This window comes from Thalassophryne amazonica, chromosome 7, assembly GCF_902500255.1.
Source record: "Thalassophryne amazonica chromosome 7, fThaAma1.1, whole genome shotgun sequence".
NCBI classification, from domain to species: domain Eukaryota; kingdom Metazoa; phylum Chordata; class Actinopteri; order Batrachoidiformes; family Batrachoididae; genus Thalassophryne; species Thalassophryne amazonica.
In genome coordinates this window covers 7978873-8001349 of record NC_047109.1, presented here as the reverse complement: position 1 = coordinate 8001349, position 22477 = coordinate 7978873, and the positions used below count along the sequence as shown (strand labels likewise).

At 41.6% G+C, this 22477-nt stretch overlaps 1 protein-coding gene across 1 annotated transcript in view; it reads right to left on the bottom strand.

Moving 5' to 3' along the window:
* The window catches only part of zfpm2a (zinc finger protein, FOG family member 2a), a 441796-nt gene that overhangs the window by 185259 nt on the left and 234060 nt on the right, over nt 1-22477 (bottom strand). The window contains 1 exon segment of the mRNA XM_034173808.1: nt 14666-14790. Within this exon segment, the coding sequence (XP_034029699.1) occupies nt 14666-14790 (125 nt within the window).

The window sequence follows — 22477 nt, the reverse complement described above, 5'->3', positions numbered from 1 at the left end:
AGGCAGAGATCAGCGTATATAGAGAGAAGGATACTGAAGATGGAGCCACCAGGAAGCAGGAGAAGAGGGAGGCCAAAGAGGAGGTTTATGGGTGTGGTGAGCAAGTACATGGAGGTATTTGATGTGACAGAAGAAGACACAAAAAACAGGGCAGGACAGACAAAGACGATCTGCCTTGGAGAGCTCTAACGGGAGCAGTCAAAAGAAATTCAAGAGGGATTTAGCTAGCAGCTAGCTAAAAGGAGAGGTTAGCTTGATATTGTTTTTGTGGACATTATTGCAGGGGCACCGAAGAAACCGAAGAGAAGATAGCAGAGGAAACAAAGAAGAGAGAGCAACTGAGCACAAAACTGCACAAGAGTGAATATCGGACCAACTTTTTGAGACATACAAGATGCAAGACAGATGCCTAGCTAGGCTTGTAGCTACTGCACTACCAAGCCATATTTTTTTCTTATATGCTGTCCTGTGTTGTTGCAAGATTTTAGGCTGCATTGGTGAAGTTGTTTATTTATGTTCATAATCCAGGTAAGCCCTTTTCAATAGAGGTTTATCTGGTAAATAACTTGAGGTGATGCTAGCAACATTGTGACATCATGCTCCTACGTCAGGTACCAGCTTCATATGTTGGCTAGCTTACACATTACTCCCATTCTTCATATTCAAAGACTAAGCTAACAATGTAATATTGTAACATGGGATTAAAACGCAAGCAGTATTTCAGTTAAACTAAAACAGTCATTGTTTTTGTTATTAATTTCTTATGTTGCTTTTCATCCCCAGTCTCACAATAAAAAAGCTATATTATCATCACTGTTTAAAAAATTGACATGTTGATCTACTTTCTTGGTCAAGATGGTTAATTGGTTTCAACAGTTGTTGACACTTTTTTTTACAAGAACTTGTCAGCAAATGCATGTGTATCACTGTGCATGAGCAGGCTCAAACTGTTACATATACATGGGTGCAAGCAACTGAAAATTTTTGGACAGAACATTTTCTGTACGGGGACGGCCAAGCGCCAAATGCGCAAGGTCCCATAAGGGGTCCGGGGGCATGCACCACCCCCACCACCCGCCCGAAATTTTGAAAAAAGAAATGGTGGAATTTGGTGCATTCTGAGAGCACTTTGGTCATTTTGTCTTGGTTTAAAACATAGTGATATTTGGCTCTTATATCGGAACAAAATATGGCTCAAATCTTGATTTCATTAAAATTTATTTACTATCTTGTATGTACAAATGGACTGACTGTCTGCATTAACTGACTTTAATTCTGCTTTCATTCTACATTTATCAAATTCTAAGTGTGTCTTATAAAAATATTGGCCTCTCTTCATTGGCTTCCTGTTAATTCTAGAATAGAATCTAAAATTCTTCTTCTTACTTATAAGGTTTTGAATAATCAGGTCCCATCTTATCTTATCAATAGAGCGCTTCGCTCTCAGACTGCAGGCTTACTTGTAGTTCCTAGGGTTTGTAAGAGTAGAATGGGAGGCAGAGCCTTCAGCTTTCAGGCTCCTCTCCTGTGGAACCAGCTCCCAATTCAGATCAGGGAGACAGACACCCTCTCTACTTTTAAGATTAGGCTTAAAACTTTCCTTTTTGCTAAAGCTTATAGTTAGGGCTGGATCAGGTGACCCTGAACCATCCCTTAGTTATGCTGCTATAGACTTAGACTGCTGGGGGGTTCCCATGATGCACTGAGTGTTTCTTTCTCTTTTTGCTCTGTATGCACCACTCTGCATTTAATCATTAGTGATTGATCGCTGGTCCCCTCCACAGCATGTCTTTTTCCTGGTTCTCTCCCTCAGCCCAAACCAGTCCCAGCAGAAGACTGCCTCTCCCTGAGCCTGGTTCTGCTGGAGGTTTCTTCCTGTTAAAAGGGAGTTTTTCCTTCCCACTGTTGCCAAGTGCTTGCTCACAGGGGGTCGTTTTGACCGTTGGGGTTTTTCCGTAATTATTGTATGGCCTTGCCTTACAATATAAGGCGCCTTGGGGCAACTGTTTGTTGTGATTTGGTGCTATATAAATAAAATTGATTTGATAACAAATCAATAATTATACCCTTTCTACTTTTAATAATAATAATACACAAACACATAACTATTGGCAATGAAAACTCTTTTGCCACTTGTAAGTCATTTAAAACTTATGCAATATTTAAAATATAAAATTAAAAAAAGACCATCGACAGGTCAATACCATATAATAATGCCAACACCAGAATGCCGTGCTTTCAAATGCCACCAGTTATAATATAAATAATAAAAATCATAACCAATGAATATACCTGTACAGAATTTATGTATGTATATATATTATTTTTTCTTTTTAAGGTAGCGGTTTTATATGACAAAATAAATGGAACATGGAAACAAATTTTGACAGAAATCTGTATACAAATGGAGGTTTTGCAGCCCTGCAAAACTTGTGACCCTGATGGAAAGGAGAATTATGCTTTGCACCTGTAGAAGGACCCCAAAAACACTACTTGCATAGCATTGCTTTGAAGTCTCAGTTATAAATATTATTTATATTAAATTAAATTTATTGTATTATATTTTTGTATACCCACTTGTCTGTATATATCCCTGCAATATTAGTCACAGCATGGGTTATACCATAACAAATATATACAATTTTTAATATTCCTGCAGCATTTTACTGCTCCCGTTCCTATTCTCAAAGATTATGGGAGATATACGAAACACCACAGAACAGTGACAACAAGACACACCAGTAAAGTCAGTTACTGTGATGACAACAAACAAAGACGAACACAAGGACAGTGTGTGTGTGTGTGGGGGGGGGACTACAGACCATGCCCCCAAGGAGGAAGCCAGGATGATAGTTGAGATCCCAGACGTTTGCAGGATTTTACAGAAATTATGGCATATATTGAGGAAATGTGTGTGTGGGTGTGGGTGTGGGGGGTGGGTCTAGGAATCCATGTACCAAATGTGAAAGATAAAGATAGATGTATGATCACGTAGATATTGGTGAGGAGTTGCATCCATGTCATGTGGCTCCTGAACTGAGATACAGCCCCACAGCCACCCAAATAAACCAATATAGCTCGAATGCATTAACCACAAGGTTATTGGTTTGAGTGTCAGCGTCCTTTTGCAAGACAGTGAATACCAAAAACAAAAGGACAGATGTATGTATGTCCAGCCATGTTTTTGGTCAGAGGCATTTTTGGCCTCTAAACACCCCCATCTGAAGATTTTGTGGAAAGTCATTACTGTCCACAGCCTTGAAGAAAAAAATAGAACACCTATGCAGTGAGTACTGCTACTACAACAAATGGTCAAATGGACTGCATTTATATAGCGCTTTTCCATCTGCATCAGACGCTCAAAGCACTTTACAATTGTGCCTCACATTCACTCCAATGTCAGGCAATAGGGGATTAAGGACCTTGCCCAAGGGCTTTAGTGATTTTCCAGTCAGACGGGGATCTTCTGGTCTCAAGCCCAGTTTCAACAGGGTGGGACTCACATGCACTAAATGTAAATAATGTAACCAGGGGACAGAAAGGCTCTGATTACAACACTCACAGAGGGAGTGGTGCTTCCTTCTCTGCACAGGACACCATGACACCACTAAATCCTTACTTGGAAAATACCGGTAGTTGTTGGCTGCTACATTTATGTGTAAAATCTCATTTAGAGCTTCTAAAATGGTTACTGCATGCAATAACTCCATGGTGCAAGCTGACATTAACTGTGTGTAATCTAAGTGGACAAAAGACGGCAGTAGTAGATATGTTTTTCCTAAAGTTAAACTCAGACGTAAAGATGGAAGAAGAGATAGAAAATCTGCTTTGTTGTAGATGTTAATCAAGAATGAAATGAGGCTTATGCATTTCAATTAGTCTGTATTGTACTTTAAAAGGCCCTCAAAACATAAAAAACAGGATTCAATTGAATCCATACACATTACAGTGCACCTTTACTAAGCCCCAGTAATTAGCACTGGAAAGCCATTGTACAAGAGGCGGCAACACTCATCAACACACATTTACAGCACAGCCCTAAATCTGCTGCTCATTAATAGCTCGCCTCCCAATCAATTATTAACACCTACAATGGAATCCAGGCTCACCGGGGCCAGGCCTCTTACTCCAGGCTAACCACAGGCCACCGTCTCCTGCCTGTTCTGTCCAGCGTAGGTAATTACCGCCTTTAAAGACACCTGCTACTCAATAGCTTCGACCCAGACTGTTAATTTAGCCCACCGATTGCAGACATTTATATCTGAGTGTCACTATTAATTTGCATTAATTTGGAGCGAGTGAGGAGTCGGGCGGAGGCGTTGTCGGCAGCCGGCTGAATGTGCTCGTTGCTCACCTGCGCCGGAACTGCGGCTGTAATTGGAGTCTAATGGTCTGATTGATCAGTGAGAGAAGTGAGGGATGAGACGGCTGTCTGGCAGCTCCATCAGTCAGGCCGAGAGGAGAGAGGAGGAAGAAGAGCAGAGCAGGATCATCGGCTGACAGCAACACAATGCCAACTCCTGGTGCTTTTTCTTTTCTTTTCAGTCTTAATTTTTAAAATTGTATTTTTGTCTTTTGTCTCTTCTTGGTAAGAGCTCCCCTCTTTCAGATTTCCTCACCTTTCCCTCACTCAGTACAAAATACTCTGAACCAGGGCAGTTTCTCTGTTTCAGACTCTGTGCTTCAGTCTCGTTGACAGCCTTTGAATTCCATAACCTGTTTGGAAAAACCCCTCTGTATATTTGCACATGAGGACGAAAATACAGGATAACTGCTGCAGTTTTCTCATCTGATCCATGTCCCATTATTGTTATTTTCTTGTGTACTTACAGAAAGCTTCAAAGTTGTTGGATTTATCAGGTGCATCTCCATAAATTTTCATCACAGAAAGCACTCTAGTTCTGGACTCTGTGCCAATCTGATCAGGCTGTTTGGTGAAGGGTGCTGCTGCCTTCATATTTTTGCAGTTCAGTCTGGGTTTCACAAGTCCACATAACCCTGAGGCAAGAATTTGGTATGAATTTAGCCATTAAAGTAAAAGAGGTCAAGGGAGATGTTGAAGATAGGTACAGAGTAAATAAGAGACTCTGTTTCTGCAGTGATTTCTAAAATCAAAGATTTTCTGATTGTTTAACAACAATCATGTTCTAAATCTTACTATGCTCCCCCAAAAATAGAAAAATAAACTTTTAAAAATGTATTTGTTTCATAAATGTCTTTGCCTGGCAGCTACAGCCTCTCAACAGCAGGGGATGCCGCAGCCCCCTCAGCACACACACAGCGTTCATGTGCAGCACCAGCACATGCTCCCAAAGTTGAAAAGTCGATACAATTCATAAAAGGAATTTGCTGCTCTCAACCCATGTGGGGTGTACCGTAGCTTTAAATGAGCTCGAGTGTCCAAGATCTGCTCATTATACTTGAGAAACCGAAAAAAGGATCCTGAGACGTTTCCATAAAAATCATAGAAGGATATGCTTTGCAAACTTAATACCCATTATTACATTGGATGATGTTGAAATTGAGGATGACCCGTTGGCTGTTCCAGCAATATCAAAGATTTTGTGTTTGCTACCTACAACTCGTGTGGAATGTCTCAAACCTAAACCTACTTCCAGGCATCTTATATATGCTACTCTGGAACCACCCCTAAACCCAAACAGTCCAACCGTCAACCCCACTGAGGTCCTTAGACTGGGTTTCATTAACGTAAGATCACTGTCCTCAAAATCATTGTTGATTAATGATCTAATTATGGATCATCACTTAGATATGATTCGGTTACGTGAAGCCTGGCTTAAAACCTACAGCTGTCCTCCCCTTAAATGAGGTCTGACCACCAGCGTACACATTTAGTCATGTCCCTTGTGATGCGAAGCAAGGCGGGGGTGTTGCTCTTATTTATAAATCTAGGTTGAATGAATTCTTAGATGAATTTGGTGCATTCATCTCTAACTTGTCAATGAATGCTGATAACATTCTGATTATTGGTGACTAACATTCACATAAATAAGCCTTCTGATCCCCTCTGCAAATCATTTCTGGAAATTGTGGATGCATTAGGATTTCAGCAATGCATTCAGGAATCAACGCACATTAGTGGAAATATCCTGGATTTGTTTCTCACATGTGGTGTTGCTGTCACGAATATTGACATCATGCCTCTTGCTTCGGTGGTCTCTGATCCCTCACTTACTAGGTTTACAGTTTCGCTGCCGTGTTTAGTGAAACAGCAAACTTATTTATCACTACAGCAATGCATCAACTCCTCAACTACACCTGAACTCGAAGCTAACTGCTTGATATCTTAGCTTCATATTTGGCAAATACCCAATCAGTAGACAGTCTTGTGGATAGTTTAAACTCAGTGTTCAAAACTATACTCGACATGACTGCACTACCTTTGTTAAAACCATGCCCCCCAAAACACAGTCAACTTGGTTCAATGACTACTTGTGTGACTTCAAGCATAAGGCTAGAGGTCTAGTACGGAAAGAGCGTAGTTCAAAATTGGAAGTATTCCACCTTGCGTGGTGTAATGCTATCTGAGACTCTACGCATGCATTACTGGCTACAAAGTGGACCTATTACTCTGATTTGATCAACAAAAACAAGCATAAATCAAAGATCTTGTTCGACATGGTGGCAACACTTATTCATGGACAACCACCTGTAAGTCGCTCTCCTTTTACAGCACAAGATTTCCTGGATTACTTCGAGAAGAAAATAGAAGACATTAGGTTAAACATATCCCAGCATGCCTTAACCCAGCCATTACACTCCACTATTGAGGTGGATGCCATTACTGAAGCATTACCTAGATTTACAGAATTTCATAGTATCTCACTAGGCGTGCTGACAAAACTTGTAAAGTCTACAAAAAGCACAAACTGCTTATTTGATCCTATACCAACAAAACTGTTTAAGTACCTGTGGCCCACTTTTGGGCCGACTGTCCTGGAAATTATTAATCTCTCATTAACTTCTGGATCTGTTCCGAAATATTTCAAATCTGCAGTGATTAAACCATTACTTAAGAAATCTAATCTTCAAATCAAATCAACTTTATTTATAAAGCACTTTAAAAAACAGCTGCAGCTGAAACAAAGTGCTGTACACAAGGGGACATAAAAGGCAACAAACCACAAAGTACAAATAAAAAACGTCATACCTGACCAGTTGTTCTCACTGTTTTGTACAATAACGCTACCTCTAACCTTAGTGACATGAAATTTGGGGTTCCACAGGGGTCCATCTTAAACCCCCTGTTTTTCTCCCTTTATATAGCACCACTTGGGCATATTCCGGCATTTTGGGGTTACCTTTCACAGCTGTGGTGATGACAGTCAGTTATACATGCCGATAACTGCTGGTAATCTCATCCACATAAAATCCTTAGAAGATTGCCTTGCATCAGTGAGAAGCTGGATGTCTAACAACTTCCTACTTTTAAACTCTGATAAGACTGAAATTATGGTTCTTGGTGCAATGAGACATCAGCATCAATTTGACCAGTTAACACTTAGCCTAGGCTCGTGTGTCATACATCACACTGGCAAAGTGAGGAACGTTGGGGTAATTTTCGATCCTACGTTGTCCGTTGACCTCCACATTAGAGATATCACCAGGAGTGCTTTCTTCCACCTGCAAAATATAGCGAAGATTCATCCTATCCAGTCTATGGCTGATGCTGAGACCCTGATTCATGCGTTTGTCTCTTCTAGATTGGACTACTGCAATATTCTATTTTCTGATTTACCGCAGTCCAGCATTAGGGGTCTCCAATTGGTTCAAAATGGTGCTGCCAGTGTTTTGACACGAAGCAAAAACATTTGACCACATTATACACATTTTGGCATCCCTTCACTGGCTTCCTGTCTCAGTGAGATCAGATTTTAAAGTTCTGCTACTAGCCTATAAAACTATTCACGGACTGGCACCTCCATACGCAGCTGACCTAATTAAACCCTACGTACCGGCCCGGGCTTTGCATTCTCAAGGTGCAGGACTACTTAGTGTCCCTAGGGTGAGTGAAAACTCTGCAGGTCACAGAGCTTTCTCTTATCATACCCCTGTTCTGTGGAATGATCTCCCTGCGTCAATAAAACAGTCAGATTCCTTAGAGATTTTCAAGTCCAGACTTAAGACGCACTTATTTTCCCTTTCATATGGCTAGCATACTGGCATAGTATGTTTCATTGCTTTTTCCTCTTAATTCATTTTATTAGGAAACAGAGTGGGCTGTGGCCTCAACTTCATCTAAAGTCTGGGTCTTTTAGTGAAGCTTGGGGCTTGTGGCTGGCAATCACCTTAGTATTTCTTCTGTTTTCCTTGTTGCTTAATGCTGACAAATTATACTGTATTTGTCTTTCTGATGCCTGATTCTGTTATTTTTCTTTTCTCTCTGTTTGAGATGCGGCTACATCCAGAGGTAGGTGTGGTATCTGTTCTGGAAACCGTCCTGTACACCGGCAACATTTCCTGTATGTTTATAGTAGAGAAGCTTGAATCTTCGACTGGACTGGGTTGCTTGACGTGAGGACGTTTCGCTTCAAATGCTTCCTCAGCTAAAATTCTTACTCTGGTAGTCTGACTTCTGTCTTGACTTTTGTAGAGAAGAATAAACCAGAAGCCAACAAAAGCTGGCGTTTTTTAACCCAACCTGGTTATGTTAAAAAACTCCAGCTTTTGTTGGCTTCTGGTTTATTCTTCTCTACAAGAGTCAAGACAGAAGTCAGACTACCAGAGCAAGAATTTTAGCTGAGGAAGCTTCTGTGATTTGAAGCAAAACGTCCTCACGTCAAGCAACCCAGTCCAGTCGAAGATTAAAGCTTCTCTACTATGGAAACCACCTGGACAACTGAGAGCCTACACAGAAACATTCCTGTATGTTTGTTGTGTGAACTGTTTTGTAATTTGTGTCTGCAGCATGGCCCAAGCAGAGGGTCGCCCCTTTGAGTCTGGTCTGCTTGAGCTTTCTTCCTCGGAGGGACTTTTTCCTTACTACTGTTGCTCTGGGGGTTGGTAAGGTTAGACCTTACTTGTGTGAATCGCCTTGAGGCAACCTTGTTGTGATGTGGCGCAATATAAATGAAAATAAATTGAAACTGAGATCACACCTGGATCCACATCTCTCTGAAAATGTGTCAACCATTCCGAGACAGTTGACAGAACCGTATCACCGTGATGTTTTGTCAAAAGTGAAAGCAGCAAAATGTTCAATGTAAGAACTAGTTCAGCAAGTCTGCAAGAATGAAAAAGAGGGGCTGATGCAGTGGGTAAAGAGAGGCGCGAGCTGTGCTGTACAGTGCAATGTGAATGTGCTAACAGGTCTGCAAAAAGCAATAACTATAACTCTAGTCCTCCACGCCAAGCCAAACCCCTGGGCTGTACAGACCTGCCACGGCCGACCCATCAGCTGTGAAATCTGCTTTCCTCTTTGATAAACGCTTGAGATGTGACCCTATCTCTGTCCTGCAGATGCCCAGATTTCCTGTTATGCTTTTCCCCTGTGTTTTTTCAAGTCTTTCTCTCACTCACTTTCTCGCTCCCTCTCTCCTTTTCTTTTCAAGTTTTATTCATTGCATTCTAGGCTTGTGTGGAAAAATGCTCCAGTCCTTCTTTCTCATCATCATCTGTCACTCTGTTCATCCACTGAGGCCTGTCGTCCACCAAAACACCAAACCCACTTCGGTTGTTACACTGCAGCACATGCAGCAAGACCAGATCCAGCACCCCTCTGCTGTCTTGTTGGATTATATATATATATATATATATATATATATATATATATATATATATATATATATATATATATATATATATATATGTGTGTGTGTGTGTGTTGCTGAACCTGATTAATGGGTGCTTACGTTCCTTCACTGTAAACGTCGACCCTTAACGCACAGAAAGACTAATATGAATTATTTGAATTTGTTAAAGTAGCACTGACCTTCCACAAGAAACCATAAAAATGTGCAAGCTGGTAACTAAGAAAATGCATTCATAAAATTTAAAGTTGTTTAACTTTTATCCCTCCGGCCAACCAATGTGATTATTACCAAGTTTACCTGTAATCATATGGTACTGCTATGTTGTTGTAAAAACTTAATAAAATAGAAGTTGTTTCAAATGGTACATTTACTATTTTACTATTAATCATCATCAGTTCGACAATGAGGGCAGCACTCATTGTCGAATGAGGGAAGGCCCAGATGTAAATGTACTGCCTTCAGGAGCTCTAAAATAACAAAATGTCATGCGAGTTTTTTTCAAATATTTTATGGGGGTGGTGGGTGAGAATACCCCCTCCAACAGTCCTTCAGTATTACTTTTTTTTTTTCAAAAGTTATCACATCTGCATCATAGACAACTGGTTTTGAGAATTTGCTGCCAAAATGCTTGCAGATGCTAACAGCGAAGGCTGGTAGAATAAAATGCATTTATTTAAGATCACAAAACTAAAAGAAACAAGAGCATTGGCAACATTTTCAGCAAGACATGCTCCTTGATTTCAGAGCAGTCCTGGTGTGGTGGTTTACTTAGACTATAAAGCTACAGTATGTAGGATTTCGTGTCATCTAGTGGTGAGGCTGCAGATTGCATTATGCCATCACCGGTCATGATTTTGTTTACCTTGACGTTGTTGCTTCTTTGGTGATGGGGATTCATGCTCCTGTGTCTTCTCTTGTTATGATCAATATGTGTGATCCTCTATTTCACAAAAATGAGGGTTCTCATACTTGTTAGCATGCAAGAGCAACCAGTGTGAGAAACCATTGATTCCTCTTTGTTGATGTTTTTTAAATCTTGTGGCCATGCTGCAAAATGAGGAAAGGCAGAGTACCTATGTTCCTTATGGGCCAATGTATAAACATGGCGCTGAAACATGGTGGCATCCATGAGGGGGACTATGTCGACGTAGATATAAAGGTCTTATTCTAAGCTCACGAAAAAAAAAACCCCAGATTGTTTTGTTAGACTAATGAACAGATGTTATGAAAGCTATATTCTATTTCTGCTACTAACTACCCCAAAATCCTTTAAGGAAAACAGCAAAACAATGGAGTTGAAGGAGGTGTAGCCAGAGGTGGAAACAGGGTCGGATCCAGCTCTGAATCTGTGTTTTGGTGCTCCTGCACTCTCATCCAAGAGGTAAGTGTCAAAATTAAGTCCTACCCTTAATGCCATTTACCATCATGGAAGTGTGTGATGTTCTGGAACATTTGTGTAAATGTACAGTTAGTGCACCTTATGTCTATCACTGGGTATGATGCAAAAGAGCAAGAAATAAATGTCTGCACTCTGTGAGAGGTGCTACAAAAATACTTTGACCTCTAAATAGTCATCTCTTAAAATGATGTGTGTGGATGAAGGCATAAAATCTCTCTGATTTCAGAGAGGGCATATTGATATTTCACTTAGCAGTTCATGTGTTTCAAGCATGAGAGAGGTGTCACTCTGCCACACAGCCGGCTGCCTTCAGGTAATTCATTCACCTTTATAAGTTTCAAAATCTTGGAGACTAAAAGGAGATTTAATAGTCTGTGCAGGTCATACTTCATAAGAATGACGGAGAGGGCCTCCGAGGCGAGCCAGAGACCTGTGAAGCAATGAGCCTTTATTTCTACCTCAAATGCTTTATGTCACCTTTTGACCCTGCTCTGACATGCATCAAAACTAGCCACATTTTTTATATTGTTCTATCATATATATATATATATATTTTTTTTTTTTTCTTTTCCCTCTCTCGCCTCTTTCTCTCCATCTGGGTGAGGCATCAGGATTCCATCCTGTCTTGATGTATCAGTCTTTGAAGATGTGCACGACTCCTGCAGCCTCCCACTAAAATAACAGAGATAAATTCAGCCCAGTATTAGCCAGCGGCAGCATGTTTAAACCAGGCAACAGCTCAATGACTAAAATAAATATAAAAAAAGAAATGTGGATGCTACTGTAAAGAAATGGCTCCCCTGTCATGCATACAAATGCAGGAATCCACTTGTAGTTTGTGGCTCATTTAAGGTCTAAGAAACAAAGAAAAGTTTCACTCAACCCTAAAAGGAGTCTCAATAAAACAGAAACATGCCAGTTAGGTCGACCTGGTCTTTAATGAGAGATGGTGAGAAGCTGCTAACAGCCAGTTGAGAGATGAAGCTTGGAAGAGGAGGGCAAGCAGCAAAGACACATGGAAACCTTAAAGGCAATGTGTCAGACTTTCTACCGCCGCTTTTAATTGCAAGGAAGGTTTGGTGTATTTGACCCCCCCCCCCCCCCCCCCACACACACACACACACACAGAGCCTATTACAGGTGATGTCAAGCACCTGGTCCCTTAAAAAAGCACAGCTGAGGAGGATCTGAAAGCAAGAAAGAAAATCACTTTCTGTATCTACTGCATTCTGATGAATTTGAAGTTATTATCTACTGAAAACAAACACTTGAAAGGATGACATTTGTTGGTATGCCTGAAGGTCAATTGAAGGCCAGTTCCGTGTTGGTTTTGGAAGCCTTTCAGGGAAACACATGCAGAGATCGTGTGGACTTTGGAAAGCAACCGGAGGTGTTGCTCTGTCAAATCATTTTTCTGCCTGAGAGTGACTGGCTTTACCCGGAGAGAAGCCATATTTCATGGCTATAATACCGCCTGAGATATTTAAAGCTACTGATGACTTCAAAACCACGAGAGGATTTCAGAAAACAGCTCCCAAAAAATGATTTAATAAAGTTATACATTTAAGAAATCTCAGAGAACGGAGGGCCTCTGAGTCCAAAAACCCTCATGGAGATTCCCTTACCTTTTGGAACAGGATGAATGCAAGATTGGTTAGAAATTTAATAGGAATATCTTAATTAATCCTAATGAATCCCATGGAGGACAAAACACTGAGTCAACATAAGCAAGCTGGGATCTCCGAAATCAGAACAAAGTAACATCAAAAATAACGGATTGTGACTTCATTCAGTTGATGCCTAGACTGAGTTAAAAAAAAAAAAAAAAAAAAAAAAATCAACCAATTAAAGTGTTTTGTCATAAAATATGCAGATTAAATGGTGAAAATGGATCCACTTCAAAGGCCTGTTGGATACCAGAAGATTCACCTAAATGGGTTCAAATGTCAAGGGAATCAACACTAATATGGTATTCATATCTAGGTTTTTCTAGTAATTATGTTTCCATGGCACCTTAAGAGAAGATTTTTTACCAACTAAAATAATTCCACTACATCTTTAAATGATCCTGGGAATATTTGGAAATGTGAATTCCTCTAAGAAACATGCAAGTGCATGAATTTCAAAAATAACCCTGTCAATCACATAAAAATTAAATGCAGATTATACATTTTGTGAGTAAGAAGTCGATACAACAATTATACTGAACATAATCACTAATTGCAGATTCGTTATCAAAACTATGAATACGCTGAAAAAAAGTGCTGAACAAACATAAAAAGGTAACACTCAAATGAACAAAGTTGAGCTAAATGAACTTGGCAACTAATATTTATGCCAAATTCTTAACTTAATGTGATCTTAATTACTTTGAATGTCACCAATTTATTTATGTTGTTTCTTTTTTTTTTTGTGTTAAGAACATGACATCCAAGAGTGTTCAGACAAGAGCATTTTGAAATGGAATCTTCTTTTGAAGATGGCAATGTGACCTTGGACCTTGAAACAGTAGGTTAAAACAGGTGTAAAAGTTTGAGGTTTAATACAGTGTTAATGAATCCAAAGACACTTGAATGTGAGAAATTTTAAAGAAGAATGTCTTAGGTTCAGAAAGGAGGTGGCCCTGGTGCTGATTCCCAGATTCCACGACTCCCCCTGGATGGGATGCCAGCCCAGTGTAGGTAACATGCACTTTTCCAGCCAAGATGGGCACCAATTTAGAGTAGGCTGGACTAGGGCAATGCAGGCAAATGCATGTCTGTCTTTGTCCATGGACAAAGTAGGACCCAGAATTGAACCAAGGTCTACATATTGGTATCCCAAGTCTTCATACCACTTAGCTACCTGCTAAGTTGTTTTCTGGAATAATCTAAACAAATGTGGGTGTTGACCTTCAACAGTGTCCTAATTCCTGGAAGTGTGATTATGCTGTCATGACAATGTGATAAACGAAATAGAGTGAGTGTCCATAAGGGAGCAACACCAACATACACACAGGAACACAAGTGTGTATGATGCACAGTTAAAGAGGTGATATAGGACAGATGCTGGCAGATGCACTGGCTAGACCATTTGTTTTCTGTTCTGTGCTGTGTTTAGACTTGGATGTGAAGCTTTGACTGGGTGGCCATTTAAAATCAAGCCCAAAAACAAACCCTAGCTTTAACCTCAACCATAAGTAAGCCCAGGAAACAAACAACATATCCAGCAAGCTGGCATGAGGGCTTTTCTACCCATTGGGTAGGGTCTGCACACATAACCTATGGTATTCTGACGCTGTAAGCTATGATACTCTCCTATAATCAGGGCTATTTCACATTAATGAGGAATGACACAGATGAGATACACACATAGGGCTAGAAGTGAGGTTGCACACATGCATGAGTAAGAAATCTAGTTGACCAAAAAAGGCCACAGCTTATGGCATTTACAGCAAAAAAAAAGTTGAATAATAAAGCAGATGTACAGTACAAAGTAAAAATTCATAACATACCAATGCAGTGCTGTCAGTGTTCATCTCAATCTTGCCCTCAAACGGTCCCCATGTCGTGCCCACCGGCAGCTGCTGACGGCTGTGGATCCGACGCTCGCCATCTTTAAGGAAGGCATCCAGCTCTCCTAAAACGATGAAAAACAAAAGAGTCAACTCCGGTGCTCAATATAGCCCATAAGTTCTAAACCAAATTACTGAGACATTTCGTCATTGTCCATTTCCCTTAAACCCACATGTGGATAGGTTGAAGCCAAGCAGTTTCAAAATGGATAAGCAAATTAAGTGAGCATACATCTGACGGTGTTCCTCAGACACACGACTAACTAACTTATTTGAAAGGTGTCTTGTGTTGAGATAATCTCTGAGACACTACAGGCTCAAAGGAGCAGCTAGTGGTTGTGTCTTTCTACGGTTTCAGTCAGACGGGGCCTTTGTTAGTGCTGCACAGAGCTTCAGTTAATCAACACTGAAACCAGATCACACTGTTAGTATGAACGCTGGTCACCTCCCTGACATCCCACCCTATCTTATCACTTAGATTCAGTGGTTTTCTTTTTTTGGGGGGTGGCGATTAGTCAAATAGCCATGATAAACCCTAGAACAGGCTGTCACATGGTTTATACATGAAAATGCTTGTGTGTATATAACTCAAGTGCCCATTTTCCACTGGTTGCCTTGACAACTGTTGAAAGTCTGTTAAAGTCATCTGTCACTAATAGTTGTTTCAAGCTGTAGAAAATTTCAGGAGAGAAGGGTTTCAACAAATGTAATGACACATCTTTGTTAGGTTGGAGCATGTTTACACTCAGAATGGATGCATCAGCTCCAGATTTTATTCTAAAGTTTAATAAGGTTCGGGTTACACCGTTTTCAGGTTTGTGTGTTTCAGGGGGAAAATGCACATTACAATTTCACTGAAGATTTTACACACAAAGTACAAATGTCACATAGTTTGTAAAGCTATAAACAACATCTTGCATTTGAGCCGCTAGTAATTCTTAAGATTGATCAATTAATTACCACAATTAATGGTTCAACACTACAGCCAATGTTTGAATGTGATACAATTAATAATAATAAAAAAGGAGACATGAAATTTCTCACTCACTCATCTTCAAGTGCTTATCAGGGATCGGGTCGCGGGGGCAACAGCTCCAGCATGGGACCCTAAACTTCCCTTTCCCAGGCCACATTAACCGCCTCTGACTGGGGAATCCCAAGACGTTCCCGGGCCAGTGTGGAGACATAATCTTTCTACTAAGCCTGGGTCTTCACCGGAGTCTCCTCACAGATGGATGTGCCTGGAACACCTCCCCAGGGAGGCGCCCAGGGGGCATCCTTACCAGATGCCCGAGCTACCTCAGCTGGATAATTTCAAAGTGAAGGAACAGCGGCTCTACTACGAGCTACTCACGGATGACTGAGCTTCTCACCCTATCTCTAAGGGAAACATCAGCCACCCTCCTACGGAATCCTATCCTGGCCACTTGTACCCGCAATCTAGTTCTTTTGGTCATGACCCAACCCACATGACCATAGGTGAGAGTAGGAACGAAAATCGACCAGTAGATCGAGAGCTTCACTTTTCGGCTCAGTTCCCTTTTCGTCACAACAGTAGAGCAGAGCGAAAGCAAATGCTCTGCTGCACCGATTTTCCAGCCAATCTCACGCTCCATTGTCTGCTCACTCGTGAACAAGACCCCAAGGTTCTTGAACCCCTTTACTTGGGGCAAGACCTCATTCCCTAACCCAGAGTAGGCAATCCATCAGTTTCTCAGCTGCTTCACACTCGGCTGCAAACTGACCCAGTAAGTGTTGGCGGTCACAGGCTGATGAAGCCAACAGGACCACATCATCTGCAAAAAGCAGTAATGAGACCCTGACCCCACCAAACTGAAGACCCTCCTCCCCCCAACTACGCCTCGATAGCTTGTCCATGAATATCACAAACAGGATTGGTGACAATGCAGAGGCGGAGAAAACTACTCTGGGAGCCAGTGAGTCTCAAGGAGAAAGCCGCATAAGTTTATCCAATTTTGGAGAAGTGTGACCATGAAGAGTTGGAGGGAAAGCCACAGGAGGTGACGATGGCAAACCTCTGTGCTCATGATCTCAACGGGAAAGCTGCGCCATGAACAGGAGACTTGAAACATAGCTGTTTGTGGTCACGATGTTACCTACTTATTGACTGTGGATGGACAAATGAAACAGTCAAGCAAAATATACTCAACAAAAATATAAACGCAACACTTTTGGTTTTGCTCCCATTTTGTATGCGATGAACTCAAAGATCTAAAACTTTTTCCACATATACAATATCACCATTTCTCTCAAATATTGTTCACAAACCAGTCTAAATCTGTGATAGTGAGCACTTCTCCTTTGCTGAGATAATCCATCCCACCTCACAGGTGTGCCATATCAAGATGCTGATTAGACACCATGATTAGTGCACAAGTGTGCCTTAGACTGTCCACAATAAAAGGCCACTCTGAAAGATGCAGTTTTATCACACAGCACAATGCCACAGATGTCGCAAGATTTGAGGGAGCGTGCAATTGGCATGCTGACAGCAGGAATGTCAACCAGAGCTGTTGCTCGTGTATTGAATGTTCATTTCTCTACCATAAGCCGTCTCCAAAGGCGTTTCAGAGAATTTGGCACTACATCCAACCAGCCTCACAACCGCAGACCACGTGTAACCACACCAGCCCAGGACCTCCACATCCAGCATGTTCACCTCCAAGATTGTCTGAGACCAGCCACTCGGACAGTTGCTGGAACAATCGGTTTGCATAACCAAAGAATTTCTGCACAAACTGTCAGAAACCGTCTCAGGGAAGCTCATCTGCATGCTCGCCGTCCTCATCGGGGTCTCGACCTGACTCCAGTTCGTCGTCGTAACCGATTTGAGTGGGCAAATGCTCACATTCGCTGCCGTTTGGCACGTTGGTGAGGTGTTCTCTTCACGGATGATGCGAAGGAGATGTGTTGCACTGCATGAGGCAAATGGTGGTCACACCAGATACTGACTGGTATCCCCCCCCAATAAAACAAAACTGCACCTTTCAGAGTGGCCTTTTATTGTGGGCAGTCTAAGGCACACCTGTGCACTAATCATGGTGTCTAATCAGGATCTTGGTATGGCACACCTGTGAGGTGGGATGGATTATCTCAGCAAAGGAGAAGTGCTCACTATCACAGATTTAGACTGGTTTGTGAACAATATTTGAGGGAAATGGTGATATTGTGTATGTGGAAAAAGTTTTAGATCTTTGAGTTCATCTCATACAAAATGGGAGCAAAACCAAAAGTGTTGCGTTTATATTTTTGTTGAGTGTAGATGTGACGACTGGTATCAGATGTTTACTGTAATGTAGAACTTGGATGTATTGAAGGGGACAACAACTTTGTATACAAAGGTGTGTGAAAATGGAGCAGTGACAGACAGCAGAACAATACTGTACATGGCTGCTGTGTGCAAACACACGAGAAGTAAAATCAGCGGGATGCAGATGTGTTTCAGGGTATGCATTTCTTACTATGTTGTTTCTGGTTATCCAATCTTATTTAGATGCATTTAGCTGCATTTGATGTTTTATTTATTCTCTGAATACACAGCTGGTTACAAAAGACCCAAAGCCGGAAATAGGTTGGTAGGCCAACCTCAGAAAATTCAGGCAAAAACAAATGTTTTTGTGTACCCTATGGGGATATGTTTTTAGGCAGCTGTCTGCATGTAAATGGACCCAAAGGGAAGGCCCAGCATTATCCCACAGAAGCCTCACTGACAAACCCACTTGCTGGATGTTAGTACAGATATATTGTATGTATACACATATACACAGGTGAGCCCTGTTAACTTGCGCGAGTTGGGATCCACAAAATCAGACCGCAAGTTATCTGAAACCACGTGTTAGGGTCCCTTCACACATAACACGATTTAAGCCAACTAGTGCATGAAGGAGGAATTGCATGCCATTCGTGAAAAATCAGAGCTGCCAATAACGCCTTGTATACGAGTTGGTACAACTATTCGCACACACCAGCGGCTGAAAGATAGACAGTGCCCTGTGAGAGCCCATTTGATCCCTCTCGCAGCAGGTATCGGCCAAATTCCAGGTGACACACACGAACATCCAACACCACTCGCCTGACACTTAGAAAATGTGTAGCCATTCGCGCTGTCAGCACGAAAACAGTGAGCAATCATTTTTGAGCTGGATGTGAAATTTGTCTAAGTGCCCCCACGAGTGTGGTGTTGCAAAAAGCAATACAAATGTGGTGCATGTGTCTCCCACATGTGCACGTGTAGCACCCCCCCAAAACATACGTGGCTTATGTGTGTTTTGCCCCCCCCCACATGTAGCATGTTGGGGGGCACACTTGCATAAAATGCTTATATGTATGTACAGACATGAACACATGTCTGTACATACATATACGCCGCCACAGGAAAAACACCTCCGTGTTGATAACCATCTGTAAAAACCAGGCGGCTTTTGATGGCTTTCAGCTGAGTGAGTATCTGAGAAATTGTTTAACAGCTGGACATGTTCCAACTTGTCCTTAAGGCTTCCAACGGAGGTGTTTTTCCTGTGGCGGCGCGCCGCGCCGGCTGCCTGCCAATACACCAATCCGTCCGCACGTCTTTCATTACAAAGTCTCCTTTAACAGTGGAATGTCAGGATAAACTGCTGATCCCGACCTCTTCTGAAAGTTCTCTGTTCTCTCACGACGTCCTGGGTCAACAGAGGCTTAAATTTGGAGGTTTTCAGTTCGAAACAGGCTGACGACGGTGCCTGGGAGCACTGCGCGACGTCCCACTCCGTGGGAAGTCCTTAAAGTGACAGTAACACTCCATAATCTCTCATCAGCCGTTAAAATTTTCACCGAAAACCAGCTGAATTTCTCGAATGGTGTCCACTTCGATGTGCCTCACAGGTTCTGAAAAAATTTTGATCAAGCAAAGCGTCAGTCTCTCAGGAAGTTCCCATACAAAAGAAATCCGACGAGAGGGGTGGAGCACTCCTCACTCAAAGCCTGCCCACAGGCGAATGACGCAACCGACATGCGTGAAAAAACTCACGCATGCACACGAGGGTTCAAGGTTGGCTGATGTAATCGCACGTAATTCAAATACATATAGTTTTTGAAAAAAAGAAAAAGGTAGGATACTTTTCTAGTAGACCTCGTAAGTCATGTGCTCAGTGCACAGGACGTGTCACAGTACAAACACAGAGACCACAGCCATAATAAGTACTACACTACCAACATACACAATTACTTAACAAATAACTAAAAAATAATGATCACATAACAGAGAGTGTCACATTGGTGTGTTCACTGAACTGACAGTCTCCTCCTCCAAACTCTCTCAGATTAAAGTTTCTTGGCCATCTGTTACTGAATCAGCATCCTGACAAACAGGCAGCAGCAGGTGGATTGTCCCGCTCAAGCCCAACTCATGGTAATAGCAATATGAGACTCATCTAAACTGACTGAACCAATTGAGCTACAAAGTCACAATGAATCAATAACACCAACAACACTGTTAAACTAACATAAACCACAATAACATCATTTAATAACTCAAAACCCCGAACTCCAATGGTACACTGCAACACAACATCCATTGTTTACTGGTTAGCTAAAATTGCTCATTTCTCCAAAAATATTTGTCCTATCAACCTTCCGTTTTCACAGTGTTCATTTTTGACCCAAAATAGATAAGTATGGCAAACGGCAATGTTAGCTCTCCCTGGTTTATATATATATATATATATATATAGTAAGTCCCTTTGGCTGCTCCTTTATTTGCACTCGGGGTCACCACGGCAAATCCAAGGTGGATCTGCATGTTGAACTGGCACAGGTTTTACGCCGGATGCCCTTCCTGACGCAACTCCACATTACATGGAGAAATGTGGCAGGGGTGGGATTTGAACCCGGAGCCTTCTGAACTGAAACCAAGCGCATTAACCACTTGGGCACCACCCCTGCACACACACACACACACACACACACACACACACACACACACACACACACACACACACACACACACACACGGTCAAAATGTCATAGCTGATGCTCTCTCGCAATGCAAATACTCTGCCTCAGCTAAATCTCACTTATTAGATGTTCATTTGACCCAAATCATTCCAGCTTTACCCAAGAATCCTCCAGAGAAATAAAGTACCAAAGACATTTAGTCATTACCTAAGATCAGTGGTTAGTCCAAACCAGTTTATCTTAAATTCATCCAGAGGATATCAATCAATCAATTTTTTTATATAGTGCCAAATCACAACAAACAGTTGCCCCAAGGCGCTTTATATTGTAAGGCAGGCCATACAATAATTATGTAAAACCCCAACGGTCAAAACGACCCCCTGTGAGCAAGCACTTGGCTACAGTGGGAAGGAAAAACTCCCTTTTAACAGGAAGAAACCTCCAGCAGAACCAGGCTCAGGGAGGGGCAGTCTTCTGCTGGGACTGGTTGGGGCTGAGGGAGAGAACCAGGAAAAAGACATGCTGTGGAGGGGAGCAGAGATCGATCACTAATGATTAAATGCAGAGTGGTGCATACAGAGCAAAAAGAGAAAGAAACAATGCATCATGGGAACCCCCCAGCAGTCTACGTCTATAGCAGCATAACTAAGGGATGGTTCAGGGTCACCTGATCCAGCCCTAACTATAAGCTTTAGCAAAAAGGAAAGTTTTAAGCCTAATCTTAAAAGTAGAGAGGGTGTCTGTCTCCCTGATCTGAATTGGGAGCTGGTTCCACAGGAGAGGAGCCTGAAAGCTGAAGGCTCTGCCTCCCATTCTACTCTTACAAACCCTAGGAACTACAAGTAAGCCTGCAGTCTGAGAGCGAAGCGCTCTATTGGGGTGATATGGTACTACGAGGTCCCTAAGATAAGATGGGACCTGATTATTCAAAACCTTATAAGTAAGAAGAAGAATTTTAAATTCTATTCTAGAATTAACAGGAAGCCAATGAAGAGAGGCCAATATGGGTGAGATATGCTCTCTCCTTCTAGTCCCCGTCAGTACTCTAGCTGCAGCATTTTGAATTAACTGAAGGCTTTTTAGGGAACTTTTAGGACAACCTGATAATAATGAATTACAATAGTCCAGCCTAGAGGAAATAAATGCATGAATTAGTTTTTCAGCATCACTCTGAGACAAGACCTTTCTGATTTTAGAGATATTGCGTAAATGCAAAAAAGCAGTCCTACATATTTGTTTAATATGCACTTTGAATGACATATCCTGATCAAAAATGACTCCAAGATTTCTCACAGTATTACTAGAGCTCAGGGTAATGCCATCCAGAGTAAGGATCTGGTTAGACACCATGTTTCTAAGATTTGTGGGGCCAAGTACAATAACTTCAGTTTTATCTGAGTTTAAAAGCAGGAAATTAGAGGTCATCCATGTCTTTATGTCTGTAAGACAATCCTGCAGTTTAGCTAATTGGTGTGTGTCCTCTGGCTTCATGGATAGATAAAGCTGGGTATCATCTGCGTAACAATGAAAATTTAAGCAATACCGTCTAATAATACTGCCTAAGGGAAGCATGTATAAAGTGAATAAAATTGGTCCTAGCACAGAACCTTGTGGAACTCCATAATTAACTTTAGTCTGTGAAGAAGATTCCCCATTTCCATGAACAAATTGTAATCTATTAGACAAATATGATTCAAACCACCGCAGCGCAGTGCCTTTAATACCTATGGCATGCTCTAATCTCTGTAATAAAATTTTATGGTCAACAGTATCAAAAGCAGCACTGAGGTCTAACAG